General features: G+C 39.2%; 1 protein-coding gene across 5 annotated transcripts in view; it reads left to right on the forward strand.

The window, feature by feature from the left end:
- Window positions 1-18,632, forward strand: part of PHF2 (PHD finger protein 2) — a 412,799-nt gene that overhangs the window by 371,773 nt on the left and 22,394 nt on the right. For 3 of the 5 annotated variants that reach the window (XM_089678677.1, XM_089678680.1, XM_089678678.1), the window contains exons 19-20: window positions 3,709-3,804; window positions 9,018-9,127. In XM_089678677.1, coding sequence (XP_089534803.1) covers window positions 3,709-3,804; window positions 9,018-9,127 — 206 coding nt within the window. The remainder of the gene's footprint in view (window positions 1-3,708; window positions 3,805-9,017; window positions 9,128-18,632) is intronic. The other 2 variants (XM_089678679.1, XM_089678681.1) reach the window with 1 other exon arrangement.

Here is an 18,632-nt window from a genome sequence, read left to right on the forward strand (position 1 = left end):
TAACCCCTTCCTGCCCAGTGTCATTAGTACAGTGTCAGTGCTTTTTATTAGCACTGATCACTGTATTAGTGTCATTGGAATGTCAGTGGCAGTTAATTCCCACCCAGCGTCAGAATGCCTGCTGCAGTCCTGCTATAAATTGCTGATCGCTGCCATTACTAGTATAAAAAAAAATATAATTCCAGTATATATACCGCCATTTGTAGATGCTATAACTTTCAGGTAAACCAATTAATTTCCATGTATTGGGACTTTTTTTTTTAACAATGACATGTAGCAGAATAAATTTTGGCCTAAATTTAGGACAAAATCTGATGTTTAACATTTTTACTGGACATGTTTTATAGCAAAATGTCAAAAATATTGTTTTGTTTTTTTCAAATTTGGCGGTCTTTTTTGTTTATAGCACAAAAAAATTGCAGAGGTGATCAAATACCACTGAAAGAAAGCTCTATGTGTGGGAAAAAAAAGGACATAAATATAATTTATGTACAGCGTTACATGACCGTGCAATTGTAATGCAGCGCCGTATCGCAAAAAAATGGCCTGGTCAGAAAGAGGGGTAAATCCTTTGGAGGGCAAGTGGTTAATCTGACAACTGCCTAAGAGAAGATTTACCTTTCTTTGGAGATCGCTCTCCTCACTTCCTGTTGTGTTTCGAGACAAGAAGTGGAGGAAAATATCCCTAATGGGAAACTTGGATGGGTTTTATTCCCTTACTTAGAAAAAAAATCTTGAAAAAATGGCTTTTACCTTTATAGCCTAATTCTAAGGGTAGGTTTATTTAACTGATGGTGAAAATATTTAACTAGTGTAGAAGCAATCCCTGCCCTTGCACTCTGCAGATAACCAAAGCCCATCTTATCATGCCGTGTTGTAATGATGGTGTGTCCTTGAAGATTTTTTTAACTGGTGCAGTATATTGTGAAAGATGGTTTTATCATGAAAACACCTAAGCATACATTATGAGATAACCAATACCATTTGCACTTCTGTGTTTTTGTTTTGTTGCTACCTCATTCATTTCCATTACATAAATGCATAATTATGTTTTCTTAGAGAATGCACTAAATAGTTAAGCCTAGCTCTCTCTTTACAACTGTAGCAAGCTGCACAGCGATTGCATTGTGTCTCCTCTATTTTTTGTGCTTACTCGGATATTCGGATGTCCTGTATTCGGATGTCCTGTTATGCTGCACACCTCAGATGAACCGGGTTATTTTACAGACACTTTTTGTGTAAACATATTAGAAGCCCGTGGAGCTGAACAGGGCTTAGGGAAGATATTTTTCCTATACACAGCAGGTTTTTAGGCAGCAGACTCATTGGAGGATACAGTGCAAAGCATTTTGTTTTCCTGAGCTTTACCGCAAATATGAATATGGCATTACTGTATTGTCAGCTCAGCTACCTGCACTTTATACCTGCTAGCAGGTTTATTTGGTTTTTAAAGCCTATGTTTAGTGTCCCTTTAAATAGTTTGGCTCTTGTAATAAAATGTCCCAATCAACTTATTTACTGCACTAATAGGCGCACTTCCAGGGCGCACTGTATTAAGTGTATGTAGCCTCAGCTACGTACAGTATACAGCCCTGTGTTCCGGCAGTGGGATGGGACTTCCCATTCCACTTCTGGGACAAAATAGATTCAGGGTGAGCCATTCACGGAAAGCTTTGTGTTCTATGAATTAATACAAATTTTCCCTAAATTGGCTGAGATGGAGAGGTGGGTAAATGACATCACAATCTCCGGCTCAGCTACCTGCACTTTATAACTGCGAGCAGCTTTATTTGGTTTTTAAAGTCTAACTCAATATTTAGTGTCCCTTTAAATAGTTTGGCTCTTTTAATAAACTGTCCCAAGCAACTTATTTACTGCACTAATAGGCGCACTTCCAGGGCACACTGTATTAAGTGTATGTAACCTCAGCTACGTACAGTATACAGCACTGTGTTCCAGCAGTGGGATGGGACTTCCCATCCCACTCCTGGGACAAAATAGATTCAGGGTGAGCCATTCACGGGAAGCTTTGTGTTCTATGAATTAATACAAAGTTTTCTTAAATTGGCTGAGATGGAGAGGTGGGCAGATGACATCACAATCTCCGCCTCAGCTACCTGCACTTTATAACTGCGAGCAGCTTTATTTGGTTTTTAAAGTCTAACTCAATGTTTAGTGTCCCTTTAAATAGTTTGGCTCTTTTAATAAACTGTTCCAATCAACTTATTTACTGCACTAATAGGCGCACTTGCAGGGCGCACAGTATTAAGTGTATGTAGCCTCAGCTACATACAGTATACAGTGCTGTGTTCTGGCAGTGGGATGGGACTTCCCATCCCACTTCTGGGACAAATAGATTCAGGGTGAGCCACTCACGAGAAGCTTTGTGTTCTATGAATTAATACAAAGCTTCCTTAAATTGGCTGAGATGGAGAGGTGGACAGATGACATCACAATCTGCACCTCAGTGTTAATACAGAGTGGCCATGCTGGTCCAAACAAGCTACTGAAAGGGACGGAGTTAGGCTCCTTTCACACGGGAAGACTGATCGGGTCCGCCTCTCCATTTTTCAGGCGGACGCAATCGGACCATCCATTGCCCTCTATGGAGCTGTGGATATAAACAGACATGTGTCTGTTTACATCCGACTGCATCCAATCCACTAAAACCAGGCAGATGGGGATCAGATGTCTAGTGGATTGGATCAGATGACAGTCAGATGGAAACGGACAGGTAATCAGTTTACATCCGACCGCCTGTAGAGCAAAGCAGGCTGTATCCGTATCCGCTGTGCATAAGGGGAGCAGACACAAACCTGTCATGCGTTTGCTCAGCGGGGATCAGCAGACAGATCTCCCTGCTGAGCAGGCAGATCCAGTGGTGAAGTTCACGTGCGTGAAAGAGGCCTTAGGCTTTAAAGTGACAGAAGTACTTTAGTGAACTTCAGCATCAACTGTTCTGTTGTAACAGATACTATTCAAGGTTTCTGTTGCAGTGGGTAGTAAAAGTGTCCCCCCCTGCCATTTAAATGTTATGAATCTCAATTTTGGCATACAAATTGAATTGGCATTTAGGAGCTGCTAATGTAGCTACTAATTATGTTTACAAATACAGTAGACAGTTAAAATGTCTCATTTTTTAAAATAATGAGATGCTTGATATCAAATTGTATATTTGCAAGAAGCTTCATGCGTCCAAATTGAACTTTAAATTATCCTCTTGAGACCTCCTTCTTCTTTATACATCCCAAATTGTGGTAAGCTACCAAACATATTATTTTTGATACATTATATTTTTAGCTGATTTGTACAAATTGCATTATAATTGAACTTAATTTAAAATTTCTGATCTTTTAAGCTGTTTCAACTGAGGTGTGCAAAATAGCGTGACGTACCTAAAAAGTGAGATTTAGCATAGTCCCATAGCTGATTAAGTGTTGTCCTAATTAATATCACCCACCTATGACTGAGCACCTTGGAGAAAGCTAAGCTTATTACCATGCTTATTATATAGGGCACTGCAAATGCAATACAAATGTTCCAAGTGGAAAAACCTATAGAAAACATTTTACTGGCAGACAGATGAAACCTGTTAATGCGGTTATTTACTCTGGGTTACTGTACCTTGCACATTGCTCTTTACGTAGCCCATATTTGCAGTGGAGATTTCGCAGTACACTCCAATAACACTGATCTCTGTTTGTATAGTTTACCCATCTCTCGAGTCAGATGAAGATAACCCTGTGTTCAAATCTCGATCAAGGAAGAGAAAATGTTCTGATGATGCTCCATATAGCCCCACAGGTGAGCATGCATCTCCTATGATCCTCCTGAAATATAGACTCCCAAGTCCTCTGTTCTTCTGTCTGATACAGCAGTATTTTTTCAGTTATTTAAAAATAAAACTATAAGCACACTGCTTTAACTAGTTTATTAAGGGTCGAAGTCATAGCAATAATGTCAGAGGAACATTATTCTTCAATATATTTTTACCGATTTTTGCCAGCCTTAGGAAGGTCTCATGTCATCATTCCATCACATTATGTCATTGGTAAAGCTGACTGCATTTTTTTTTAATCATATACTAACAATCTGGTCACAACTGAAAAAATGCTGCTGAGCTGTGGGTTGGATAGAGACATCGGAGAATTAGCGAACATGTTTGAAAAAAAAGTACTTCCTGGAAACTTCATGGGATTTCTGAGGCCATATTGTGTGATGTCATTGTATAAGGAAATTAATTGAAATTCTGATCCCTCACACAGTGTTCCATCAAATATGAACCCCTTGTAAGTAATAATCTCTTCTTGGGCACTTAAAAATAGCAAGGACTTCTGTATGGAGCCAGGGGTTGTAGGGGAAACCTATACTAGTTTTGGTATGTTTTATGCTATTGGGGCTATAAAGAACTTTGTCACTATAATTTAAACTCACTTTATTTTGTGCTGATTTTTATGCAGCCCTGGGTAACCTCATATCTATTGTCCTTACTACAGTTACATGTATGTGTGTACAGCAGGGCCCTAAAACAAATTAGCCTGCTGTTTTTTTTAATATGGGTAGATACACATATAGACAAGGGAGGGGCATGTAAACTCCATACAGAAAGCAGCCTAGAACTGAACGGTAAGAGTGTCCCTATAATGGGTGAATTCTTCAAGTGTATCTAAACCCAAAACTTTTTTTAGTTTTGTTTGGATTGGTGACGGTTCAGAACCTCTGCCAAGTTTTTATTGCTGTCTGTTCCCACTTGGAAGAGTCACTCATCTACTTGTCCTGGTGAACATCGGTACCTGGTCTGAAAGTAGGAAGAAAATCTAAACTTTTAAGCTGTCAGTAGAATAAAAATAGAGAGGTGATCGTACAATGGGGACACTTCTGGTGCCAACTGTCTAAGAGACATTCCCGGCTTTGGAGAGAGATCTTGTCATGGCCTGGTGTGTCTAAAGGGACAAAGGCAGCTAAATAAAAATTGACAGTAAGCCTTCCATACTAAAAGTTTTGGCTTTATACAGCATCTCACAGACGTGAGTACACCCCTCACATTTTTGTAAATAATTTATTATATCTTTTCATGTGACAACACTGAAGAAATGACACTTTACTACAATGTGACGTAGTGAGTGTACAGCTTGTATAACAGTGTAAATTTGCTGTACCCTCCAAAATATCTCAACACACAGCCATTAATGTCTAAACCGCTGGCAACAAAAGTGAGCACACCCCTAAGTGAAAATGTCCAAATTGGGCCCAATTAGCCATTCTCCCTCCCCGGTGTCATGTGACTCGTTAGTGTTACAAGGTCTCAGGTGTGAATGGGGAGCAGGTGTGTTAAATTTGGTGTTATCGCTGTCACTGCTGGTCAACTGGAAGTTCATCATGACACCTCATGGCAAAGAACTCTCTTAGGATCTGAAAAAAATGATGAGACCAAGATAAACGTATTTGGTTCAGATGGTGTCAAGCGCTTGTGGCAGCAACCAGGTGAGGAGTACAAAGACAAGTGTGTCTTGCCTACAGTCAAGCATGGTGGTGGGAGTGTCATGTCTGGGGTTGCATGAGTGCTGCCGGCACTGGGGAGCTACAGTTCATTGAGGGAACCATGAATGCCACCATGTACTGTGACATACTGAAGCAGAGCATGATCCCCTCCCTTTGGAGTCTGGGCCGCAGGGCAGTATTCCAACATGATAATTACCCCAAACACACCTCCAAGACAACCACTGCCTTGCCAAAGAAGCTGAGGGTAAAGGTGATGGACTGGCCAAGCATGTCTCCAGACCTAAACCCTATTGAGCATCTGTGGGGCATCCTCAAACGGAAGGTGGAGGAGCGCAAGGTCTCTAACATCCACCAGTTCTGTGATGTCATCATGGAGGAATGGAAGAGGACTCCAGTGGCAACCTGTGAAGCTCTGGTGAACTCCATGCCCAAGAGGGTTAAGGCAGTGCTGGAAAATAATGGTGGCCACACAAAATATTGACACTTTGGGCCCAATTTTGACATTTTCACTTGGGGGTGTGCTCACTTTTGTTGCCAGCGGTTTAGACATTAATGGCTGTGTGTTGAGTTATTTTGATGGGACAACAAATTTACACTGTTATACAAGCTGTACACTCACTACTTTACATTGTAACAAAGTGTCATTTCTTCAGTGTTGTCACATGAAAAGATAGAATAAAATATTTACAAAAATGTGAGGGGTGTACTCACTTCTGTGAGATACTGTATATACTTTAAAGTTCATGTTTTATTGTCTTTTAGCGCTAAGCCAGAAATATAAAATATATGTACGTAGGAGAAGATCTAAATAATTTCCTATGGGGATGTTCAAAGTTGTTTAGATACTGGAATGGTGTTGTTTCTACATTAAACACCATATTTGGTATCCCTTTGAATGTAACTCTCTTATACTCAGCTATTTTGATACATCCATCCTAGATTAGCATACTACATATGCTGTTTGCAGACACACAAAAACTAATTGCCAGGAGGTCGGTTTCTCCACCCCTTCTCCAAAAGTTGAGATCTCTGTGGCTTGAGGAGATCTGGTAGCTTATAAAGTAGCTCTTCCTTTTTAAATAAGTGTAATTTATAGATTCCCTGTTTCAGTGGAGGTGATAGGTTTGAGGTATGGATAAATGATAATAGGCAAGCTGGTATCTCTTGTTTCTCCTATTTATTATATTATAGAATATGTCAGTGTATGTTCCAGAGCTCAGACGGGGAAGTTTTTGCAACCTGTAAATGTTAGAAGGAATGTCCATGCTTAATGTTGTCTTTGTATGATTCTTTTTCACATGTTACTCTGGTGTCCTCCAAATTATGTATTTCTTGTATTTTATTCTGTTTTTGTTTTTTTGCTAAAAATTTAGAAATTTAAAAATTTGATTAAAATAAAGTATATAAAGTAGCATATATTCATACAATCGAAATACAAAAGAAGAGCGATACCAAGTACTAGCCCTAGTTTAAAACTTGCTCCATAAGAAAAGCAGAGGTCTTAGTGGCATACATTTGCAGTGGAAGTGATGCATCTCTATCAGGTAGGCTCTGCAGGTGTGGATTTTCAGTAGGATCAAAGCTACTATTTAACATACGACAGTAGCAGACAAACCGTTATGGTTTGACCTACCACAATAAGCTATCCAAAAAATATAGCGGCATGATTCCAGGGAGCAAAATAGTGTTGAGTACATACAATTTATATTGCATTCTGTTTTGTAAGGAAGCAAGTGGACTGTTTATTGAACAGAACAGATGAAAAATTGCAGTTCTACAAGATCATTTTTTCTTTCGATGGTTGTCTTTTGAAGATCCTATGAGTGATCTTTCTGAGACAAATGAATTTTTGATTCAGAATTACCCGTTTCTTCAGACTACTCTTTTGTCTGCAGGCAACACTTGTAACACCCCACTCCCAATTGTTACCTTCTGTTTTCTGCCCCATCAACAATCCATCAGCCACTAGCTATGTTCAGAAAAATCCAGGTTTGTTTGCTGGATAACGAGCATTTTTGATGTGAGGTTCCTGTCTCTGAAAGGCTAGGGACCTGATGCAGTCCTCTAAACTCTTCTCACAACAGGCAAAAAAATAGGATTCTCCTGAAAATGATCACTTACCATTAGTGTTTACAGGAATGGAAGTTTCATTCATGAATCCTAAATACCCACTTCAGTTCCAAGCCATTTTTGGCACTTTTTGTTTACATTTTAAAATCAGTATTTTTTCTAGAAAGCCTCTTATAACCTCCAAACATTATATATTTTTTTTAAAGCAGAGGCTGTACAGCAGGGGTGTCAAACTGGCGGCTCTCCGGCTGTTGCGAAGCTACAAGTCCCATCATTCCTCTGCCTTTGGGAGTCATGCTTGTAACTCTCAATCTTGCAATGCCTCATGGGACTTGTAGTTTGGCAACAGCTGGAGGGCCGCCAGTTTGACACCCCTGCTCTAGAGAATAAATTGGTGGTTTTTGCTTTTTTTTAAATGTCACACGGTATTTGCGCAGCGGATTTTCAAACACAATTTTGGGGAAATAATACACTTTTTTAAAAATATTATTGCAAAAAAAAATACATAACCCAATTTTTGTAAGATATAAAAGATGATGTACACTGAGTAAATAGATACCAAACATTTCACGCTTAAAATTGCACACGTCGGTGCAACGGTGACAAACAAGGTAAATGTTACTATTCATAGGGAATGTTTTAAAAACCTTTACAGGTTACCACTTTAGATTTACAGAGGAGGTCACTAGAATTACTGCCCATAATCTGACAATCACAGGGATACCTCACAATTGTGGGACGATTGCTGTTTGCGTGCATGCAGGAACGATGCGTGCATTCACCTTTGCACTGGAGGGTAGGGGAACTTTAATTTTTTTGTAATTAATTTTTTTTATTTTTAAACTGCACCTTAATTTTTTTTTTTAAATCACTTTCATCGCTGTCACAAGCAATGTAAACATCCCCTGTGACAGGTATTTTTTATGGAGGGATCTGGGGTGTGTGAAACCCCAAATCCCTCCTAGCATTCGGCTAGTTAGGTGCTCTGATTGCTTGTACAAGAGAGCCAGCCACCGGCTATAAAAAACGGTACCGGGGTGATGCCTGGAGCTGCAGGCATCACTACAGTATAACCACCGAAAGTCCAGCAACACACAGGTATGTCGCTAGTCTGGAAGTGGATACTTGTTTTATTTTTCCTTTTGGTTTTGTGATTTTTATATAAATGTGTATTTGATTATTTAAATCTGGGCTGTTAAACAAAATCATACCAGTTGTTCTCAGGACAAGAGAGATACTGTGGATGCGACTTGCACAAATTGCAACAAATTGTTCTTCATGCTTAATGGTTGAAACACATGGAGCACATAAAAGAAATTTCAAAACATATTTAAATGCTGCTAATGTAGTCTCATAACAAATATTGTTGAGTATTGATTGACTGTTTAGGGTTTTTGTTTGCTATTGTATTCATGCTGTTTCCACATTAAATGTTTGTTATCTAGCAAGAGTCGGCCCATCCATACCCCGACAAGACAGGCCTATCCGTGAAGGTACGAGGGTTGCCTCTATTGAAACTGGACTTGCGGCTGCTGCAGCCAAGTTGTCTCAGCAGGTGAGACGATGTGAAAGTCTCGCTTTCACACCTAAGCTTTGCTATGTTACATCTTTTAGAAATGAATAATGTTCTAAATTGAAAAGACAGTCGAAGCAGTTCTACTTATCTCCAAATTCTAATAATTGTGCACACTATTTCAGTAAACAATATATATATATATATATATATATATAAATGCATTTTACAGTTGAGAAATTTCCATTAGTAGTTTAACAATAAATTCTTTTTGTTCAGTTTCCAAAATGTATGAATCATGCAAAAAAAAGATTTAAAAGATTTACAATGCATTAAATGGTTCTTTTAGAGTTGAAAATATTAATCCTCACGAAAACACATTTATATTTAGCAACCTTAATGCAGTATTAACCCCAAAAGCAAATATTTATTTTATTGCAGCTTGCCAACTCTTCGATGTGGTAGATGTATTACTTTTCCTTTTTTTAGGCTTTTTTTTCCTTTATTTTCACCTGTGATCTGCCCAGTAAGTCTGTCCTTTTTCAGCAGAACACACTGTTCTGCAGATGAGCAGATAGAAGGTTAAGACAAAGCATGTACTACTGACAGAGGTGCTGTCAATCATTAGCTTTTTTTATTTATTTATGTAACCCTCCCCCCCCCAAAAAAAAGAACATATCTGTAATGCCTATAAAGTATTAGCTCGAGTTCAGATAGAATTTATTAGCATATCTAAATCTGCTAATGTATCTAAATCTGCTAGTGCATTTAAAAGTCCATTGCCCCCCAAACTGACAATGCTGCTGTCCAAAGGTGCCCCTTCATCCAGAGTGGGGGCACTCTAATACAAGAGGTGTGTTTCTGGCCAGATCACCAGGGGAAAACAGAGGGAAAAAAGCCAAAAAAAAACTAATGTAGTCACCACGTCTAATGATTGGTAAGCTGCAATATACAGTATTACATTTTTATAAATCCAAAACTAGTTTAGAGGCACTCATGGGTCTTGCAGAGGAGGAAAATCATAAACAGCAGTGTTTTTATTGTCAATGTTTCGATGAAACTCAGACTATTTTTCTCAAGACCCCCAGTATTACATTTTTGGTTTTTCAGTTTATTACTATTTTAAGAACTCCAGTCAAAGTGTAAACTTTTTTAGACTCTCAGCGGCAGCAATACAGTCATTAGCGTTGTTTTATATTCTAAACGTGGAATGGCCAAAAACAGCTGATCTTGTGAACCAGACAACCAGAGTGATGTGTTTTGATGTATTTTCTATGCCCGTCCTGCTTTTAGATCATTGGGAGACACTGAAAGGTGTGCTATGTCTATGTTATGTTACACGTTAACCAGTAAATATTGGGAAAATAATCGAGAACAACCCACTTTAACCTGTCTACATATCAAATGAACAAGCCACCTAAAATCAAAATTGATATCTGTGCAATATGCCCTAGTTATATATAAACCAAACCGTATGCAAAATATTCTCTGCTATAGCTGTGTTACCATCACCAATTATTGTGCAAATAAAAATGAAAGTATTGTGCAACCACAGTCTGTATGTGTCATCTAAATTATTGTTTCCTTCCACCGGTATGTACAATTCACTTTAAAAGGTGCAAGCCCACAACCAGTGCTCTAACTCTCCATAAATGTATGACCTTTCTTATAGGTCTGCAGCACCTATTTACAAAGCCCCATCTCCAACAATCCTCCTCTTCCAGGCAATGCAATAAATGAAAAGCTAAGAGAAAAATTGTGATGAAAAGAGGAGGATCATGGGAAATGCAGTTTTGTAAATAAGCGTGGCAGACCTTCAGATATAAGAACGGTCATCATTTTACGTGATATCTGTGGGAGCACTGGTATTCAGATTGTACACAGCAGTGGAAGAGGATAATAATTAAAGTCTTATTAAAGGTTCCCGAACCAATAAGAATGCCCATCAGTGTCTTTTTGTGAATGTCAGTTTTAGTGTGTCTTTCTAAAGTGGAAGATAAGGTTTATTATTTATTACAGGAACTTATATAGCATGTGAACCAAACTAAAATGATTAGTTATGGATCCAACCAGGACTCATAGGTTTTTTATATATTTGTTTGTGTTATACTAACAGATAAATGGGCTGATGGTCAAAAAAATTCATAAACAACTTCTTTAATGAAAACATTTTAAAAACATGACAAAACAAAGCAAAAAAGCACCACACTCCACAGATCTCATACTATTCCCCCTCAAGTTTGGGGGATATTGTGGGCCATATGTTGAGATATATACTGTATAGTCCCATGATGGCCAGCAAAGCTCGGTATTATAGGGTAAAACACATGAAATCCTCGTTAGAGAAATGTTCCTTGTATTACAATTCTATATCTTTCAAAGGAGAAGTATGTTGCAGAGGAAAGGTAATATGTACACATGACGTGCAGTCCAGAGAAGGAATTTTTGAAACCAGGATCAACCTCCCTCATGCACTGTATAGATGACCCAATGCGTCTTGTGGTAGAAAATTGAAAAGCCCAATGTAACGGAACCGGACCCAGACCGCACTTGGGTATTTCCGTTATACTCCAGCTTCCCTGTCCGAACACAAAATCGCCGGACACCACCGCTGATCATGCAGGAAATAGACAGCACCAGACTCTTCTTAAGACAGGAAGTCAACTGCTTTATTTTAACACAAACACAAGATATATACACAGGGCAGGGAAATACAACCAGGAACAGGAAACACATCAGCAGGTCCTCCCATCAGGGGGAAGGGCTGCAGGAACCACCCCCCACCAACCCAAGACACACAATAGAACAAAGGGATAACCACATGGCAGTAGACAATACAGGAACACATACATCCCATAATAGTTTGCTGGCCAGCAAGACACAATAGAACAATGAGATGCAACACATGGCAGTGAACAATGGACAACCCCCACACCAATACACAATACTAGGACATTTCACCCTGTGCCCCTAACATGTACAGGGTGGCTTACACATAATGGTGGGAACATGGGGAGCTGAGACAGGGGTCCCCCACCCCCAAAGGTCACTCCCGTCACACCCAAGTGGAAGACAATGGCTGAATGTAGTCCAGAGGAGGAAGCAAACTGTGCTTGAATGCAATATAGATGATACAAATCTTCACCTCCCTCTAGCACCCAATTATGTACGGATGATGTCCCAGGGAGGGTTCAAATAAACAAACCTCCCTCATACATGTGCAATGTGCAAGATTTGTCTCAAAAGGCAACCAATGGGCATAAAGGTAGAAGGAACAGTCCCTTTAAACATGATAATGCATGAATCCATTGAAATAAAGGCAGTTCATAGTATCGGAGCTGAGTCCAAAATGGAATATTCAATACTTATCAATTTGTAGGCATAAGTCCTCATGAATGGATCTGGGGCTGTGGAGGCGCCTTTCCTGACCGGTTACGCAGGCTGCTTCAGAGTTAGGCTTCAAATTGGTTTGCTCAGAAAAAACAACCCCTAAAAATGGGCTCCATGTACCCATTGCGCATGCACGAAACGTGGGAGATGTACTTATATAGCGCCATCAGTTTACGCAGCTCTTTACATATATATTGTACATTCACAAAAGTCCCTAACCCTCAAGGAGTGTACAATCTGAAGTCCTTAACATTCCTACATTCCCATGCTAGGGCTAATTTAGATAGGAGCCAAATAACCTCCCAGCAATGTCTTTGAAGTGTGGGAGGAAACCGGAGTACCCAGACGAAACGCACGCAGACACAGAGAGAGCATGAAAACTCCAGGCAGGCTAGTGCCATGGTTGGGATTCGAGCCAATGACTCTAGTGCTGATAGGCAGAAGTGCTAACCACTTAGCCACTGTGTTAGTCAACTCTTAACTATTCCTAAGAATAGTTCCACCCCCTCCTCCTACCTATCCTGCATACCCTGTGTAAAAATGATCTATGTATGTACCTTTTTTCAGTCTAGTCTAGTCCGGTTATGTGATGAGCAGCCTTGGAACAGCTTTGAAACAGCTGTGAATTCCCGGAGCCCTGATATCACCCATAGGCTCCCATGATCCATTTGTTGTCGGTGCTCTCTCCTCTTCCCTGCTGCAACCACTGCCAGAGCTGCTAGATCATACGACTACACCAGACTAGCCGCTTCCCAACTGCCCTATATATATATATATATATATAAATATATATATATATGTGTGTGTGTGTGTGATTTTGTTTTACCAGGTAAGGGGGCGCGCCGCCCTACCCGCACTGCCATTGGTGGCTACAGCTGTCGATCACTGGGTCCCGGCCTGAGATTCCCCACTGGCACCCGGCGATCGCTGAGGAACACTGACAGAGGAGAGGTCTGTATGTAAACAATACAGATGTCTCCCCTGTCAGCACCAGCACACTGCTTTGTATTGCTCTGTGTAGCAGAGCAATACAAAGCAGCATGCTTGCACAGTAAAGCACACACAGACTAAATAGTAAAACAGCACACGGTTAACCCTTTGATCGCCCCAGATGTTAACCCCTTCTTGCCAAGTGTCATTAGTACAGTGTCAGTGCTTTTTATTAGCACTGATCACTGTATTAGTGTCACTTGGGATGTCAGTGACAGTCAGCCTTCCCCCCCAGTGTCAGAATACCCGCCGCAGTCCCGTTATAAGTTGCTGATCGCTGCCATTACTAGCATGAAAAAAAAAAAATTGCAGTGTACAGTATATATACCGCCATTTGTAGACTCTATAACTTTCATGAACACCAATTAATTTACATGTATTGGGATTTTTTTTTTTTTAGCAAAGACATGTCGCAGAAAACATTTTGGCCTAAATTTATGACGAAATTTGATTTGTTTAAATTTTTTTACTGGATATGTTTTATAGCAAAAAGTCAAAAAATTTTATTTTTTTTTTTCAAAATTGTCGGTCTTTTTTTGTTTATAGCGCAAAAACTAAAAACGCACAGGCGATCAAATACCACTGAAGGAAATAGCCATTTGTGGGGAAAAAAAGGACATAAATTTAATTTGGGTGCAGCGTTGCATGACCGCGTGAAAGTAACGCAGTGCCGTATTGCGAAAAATGACCTGGAAGGGGGGTAAATCCTCTGGAGGGCAAGTGGTATGCAGGATAGGTAGGAAGAGACGGCATTGGTTCGAGATAACCTTATCTTCCACTTTTAGAAGACAAACACAGGGCACTCATGGACATGGTTTGTGATTTTAATACTAGTATAGCAGTGAATATTTTGTATACCGTTCTGTTTACATATCACAAGGTTATACTGTATACAGTCAGGTCCATAAATATTAGGACATGGACACAATTCTAACATTTTTGGCTCTATACACCACCACAATGGATTTGAAATGAAACAAACAAGATGTGCTTTAACTGCAGACTGTCAGCTTTAATTTGTGGGTATTAACATCCAAATCAGGTGAACGGTGTAGGAATTACAACAGTTTGCATATGTGCCTCCCACTTGTTAAGGGACCAAAAGTAATGGGACAGAATAATAATCATAAATCAAACTTTCACTTTTTAATACTTGGTTGCAAATCCTTTGCAGTCAATTACAGCCTGAAGTCTTTAGAACGCATAGACATCACCAGACGCTGGGTTTCATCCCTGGTGATGCTCTGCCAGGCCTCTACTGCAACTGTCTTCAGTTCCTGCTTGTTCTTGGGGCATTTTCCCTTCAGTTTTGTCTTCAGCAAGTGAAATGCATGCTCAATCGGATTCAGGTCAGGTGATTGACTTGGCCATTGCATAAAATTCCACTTCTTTCCCTTAAAAAACTCTTTGGTTGCTTTTGCAGTATGCTTTGGGTCATTGTCCATCTGCACTGTGAAGCGGCGTCCAATGAGTTATGAAGCATTTGGCTGAATATGAATAGATAATATTGCCCAAAACACTTCAGAATTCATGCTGCTGCTTTTGTCAGCAGTCACATCATCAATAAATACAAGAGAACCAGTTCCATTGGCAGCCATATATGCCTACGCCATGACACTACCACCACCATGCTTCACTGATGAGGTGGTATGCTTAGGATCATGAGCAGTTCCTTTCCTTCTCCATACTCTTCTCTTCCCATCACTCTGGTACAAGTTGATCTTGGTCTCATCTGTCCATAGGATGTTGTTCCAGAACTGTGAAGGCTTTTTTAGATGTCGTTTGGCAAACTCTAATCTGGCCTTCCTGTTTTTGAGGCTCACCAATGGTTTCCATCTTGTGGTGAACCCTCTGTATTCACTCTGGTGAAGTCTTCTCTTGATTGTTGACTTTGACACACATACACCTACCTCCTGGAGAGTGTTCTTGATCTGGCCAACTGTTGTGAAGGGTGTTTTCTTCACCAGGGAAAGAATTCTTTGGTCATCCACCACAATTTTTTTCCGTGGTCTTCCGGGTCTTTTGGTGTTGCTGAGCTCACCGGTGCATACCTTCTTTTTAAGAATGTTCCAAACAGTTGTTTTGGCCACGCCTAATGTTTTTGCTATCTCTCTGATGGGTTTGTTTTGTTTTTTCAGCCTAATGATGGCTTGCTTCACTGATAGTGACAGCTCTTTGGATCTCATCTTGAGAGTTGACAGCAACAGATTCCAAATGCACACTTAAAATGAACTCTGGACCTTTTATCTGCTCATTGTAATTGGGATAATGAGGGAATAACACACACCTGGCCATGGAACAGCTGAGAAGCCAATTGTCCCATTACTTTTGGTCCCTTAACAAGTGGGAGGCACATATGCAAACTGTTGTAATTCCTACACTGTTCACCTGATTTGGATGTAAATACCCTCCAATTAAAGCTGACAGTCTGCAGTTAAAGCACATCTTGTTCATTTCATTTCAAATCCATTGTGGTGGTGTATAGAGCCAAAAATGTTAGAATTGTGTCCATGTCCCAATATTTATGGACCTGACTGTATTCCATGTACAGAAAGCTGTTTTGTTTTTGGGTAGTTTGCTTATTTGTTAAGTACGCAGGTTACAGTGGGTTGCACTTGACTATCTTTCAGTAATTCCTGGTAGGTGTTTACCACTTACAAGAGATCTAATTTACTTACTTGTGTTATTTTATATAGAGAGCAGGAAAAATTTAACCTATTTTTTTTTTTTGTTAAACCTTCACCCGTAGTATTTTTTTGAGAATGTTGACTCTAAGTGTATTTATATGCTTTGGTGATAAACTGGAATGAACTTTAAAGTTAAGATAAAACTTATTTTTAAACCTCTCCAACTCCCAGATGCTTTTACTTACCTATTCTCAGGGCGCTCTGAGCCTGTCGCGTGGTCAGGTATTTTCTCTCTGCTAGTAAAGCTAGATTTAGACTTCAGGGGGCACGGGATACTTTAGGTTGGGGAGTTCTTATACACGGAGTTGGTTTAGTGACAGCCAGAGGCGGACTGACAACTCATGGGGCCCCCGGGCAATAGGGGATCATGGGGCCCCTGTGTCCTTGCCCACACCCAAAAACGCCTATGAAAAAGCCAATGAAAGGTAGCAGGGGCATCTCATGGGGCCCCCTACTGACCCCGGGCCCTCGGGCAGTGCCCGAGTGCTCAAATGGTCAGTCCGTCCCTGGTGACAGCCACAAATTTTTAAAATGTGCAGCACAATGTCATTTTGAGGTCACACATGCACATACACATGCAGTCATAGCACCCTATGTGTGGTTTGATTGAACCACCAAAAATTTGTTTTTAAAAATTATACAATATACCAGTCCAGAGTAAAAATGTTTACAGATGATGGCCGGGATCAGTTTAAAGATTAGATTACTTTTATCCCTGAATTACACTTTAACGGAAATAAAAACTATATATCCATTTGCAATTAGTTATTAAAGTGAATGTCAATAAACAGCATATGTGGTCTAAAACAAAATTAGAATTACGGTAGGTTTGATTACATTTTAAAGCTTTTATCCTCAGTTAAAATGGAAATCTGTTAGTTTCAGATTATTATTTCTATGTTGTCTGTATTTTCTTTTCTTTCTTTATTTTTCCCTTATATTTGCTTTGTTTGCTCTTTATCCTAAATAAATTAATTTAGTAAGCTTGAAATGCACATTATCCATCTGCTTGGTGTTCAGAAGTCCCTCTAATTTATTCCTCAATATGCTATCACAGGACCATACTATAAGACCATTAGATTATTAAAGATTATTTTATTAGAATCATGTAATAATACAAGAATTAGTATGATTGCCTAAGCACATTATTTAAGGCATCATAAAATGTTTTTGAAATCACATGATAGAAGAGAAAACATTTGTTGTAATTTTATTTTAAGGTTAGTATGTAATTTTTTTTCCAAAAAAAAATAGATTAACATGCTTGAATTTCATAATTAAATTTCCCCCTCTTTATTGATTTTATCTTAAACATTCATTTCATAGTGACTGCACATGCTGTAATTAATTTAATCAGTAAATATGTTTGCCGCTGACCATCTAGTGAAAATAATTTCCCAGTTCAATAAAAAAAAATGTACCTACTCTTATTAGGATGGTGCTTCAGAAAGTCGTCATATCATCATCATATACACAAATGTGAAACACTTTTGTGACTTGAAGGCTTGAGTCTAAAAGGCTGTTTTTCTGCAGCATTTATTTTTAATACATTTATACTCTAATGGAAAGCTACAATGGTCCAGAGTCAGCTTTATTTGAATGTTTTTAAATCTAATTTATATTGGTTGTAGATTTTTTAATATTTATATTGATTTTTTTCTTATAAATGTTTAATACATAACTTGCAGAGATTCCAAGGTTTCTTAAGAGACAATCTCATAGTAGCTGATCTGTTTGAGGCTTCTCTGCCAAATTAAATTTCAATATGGCTCCATATGAGCAGTGCTGGTAGGTAGGGAGTAGGGCGAACCTTCTGGGTAAAACAGAGCCTGGTACTCTGCCTGCTTGCTGGTAATAATAAATGTAAAATACTCTTATGCAATATTTTGTTTACCTTAATTTGAGTTAATACAAATATTTTTTTTCCTTGAAAATTATATATTAGAAAATATGTACAAAGACAGTATATTCCCTTAAAACAAGTAAACAAGAAAAACTTTCCAAATCAATTAATAGTGTACATGTGCTAAAAGAATACCTTTCCAATAGGGAATATCAGCTCACTATGGTGTTGAATGGGAATTTATCTCACCCGTTTACTCATGGGTGGGGTAAAATATGTAGACGTCCCTACATATTGTTTGCATGGTTGAGAGTGTGGCGAGGGAGTGTCTTTTGTCTAAGGTCTCGTTCATGCTTGGACAATTCCAAATTGCGGCAAACACATGACACGCATTTGGGTGCCATCGATCCTGAATGGTATACCAAATGCATTTCTATTTTGGCGCAATTGGTGAGCGACAAAACATGCATGTAAAATCGTGTCTGGCTCAGGGCCAAAATTTGGTCCCTAAGCTTCTTTGCCATAAAAAATGCCCATAGGGCAGCCCATATAAGTGCCGTATGCATGATACACAGAATCACTGAGAACCTCCCACTCAAAATTGGGAGCTGGAACATGAATTTCTGCCACACATAGT

The sequence above is a fragment of the Staurois parvus genome, unplaced genomic scaffold (genome assembly GCF_062004578.1).
Source record: "Staurois parvus isolate SC_StPar_1 unplaced genomic scaffold, SC_StPar_1.0 ptg000209l, whole genome shotgun sequence".
Lineage (NCBI taxonomy): Eukaryota > Metazoa > Chordata > Amphibia > Anura > Ranidae > Staurois > Staurois parvus.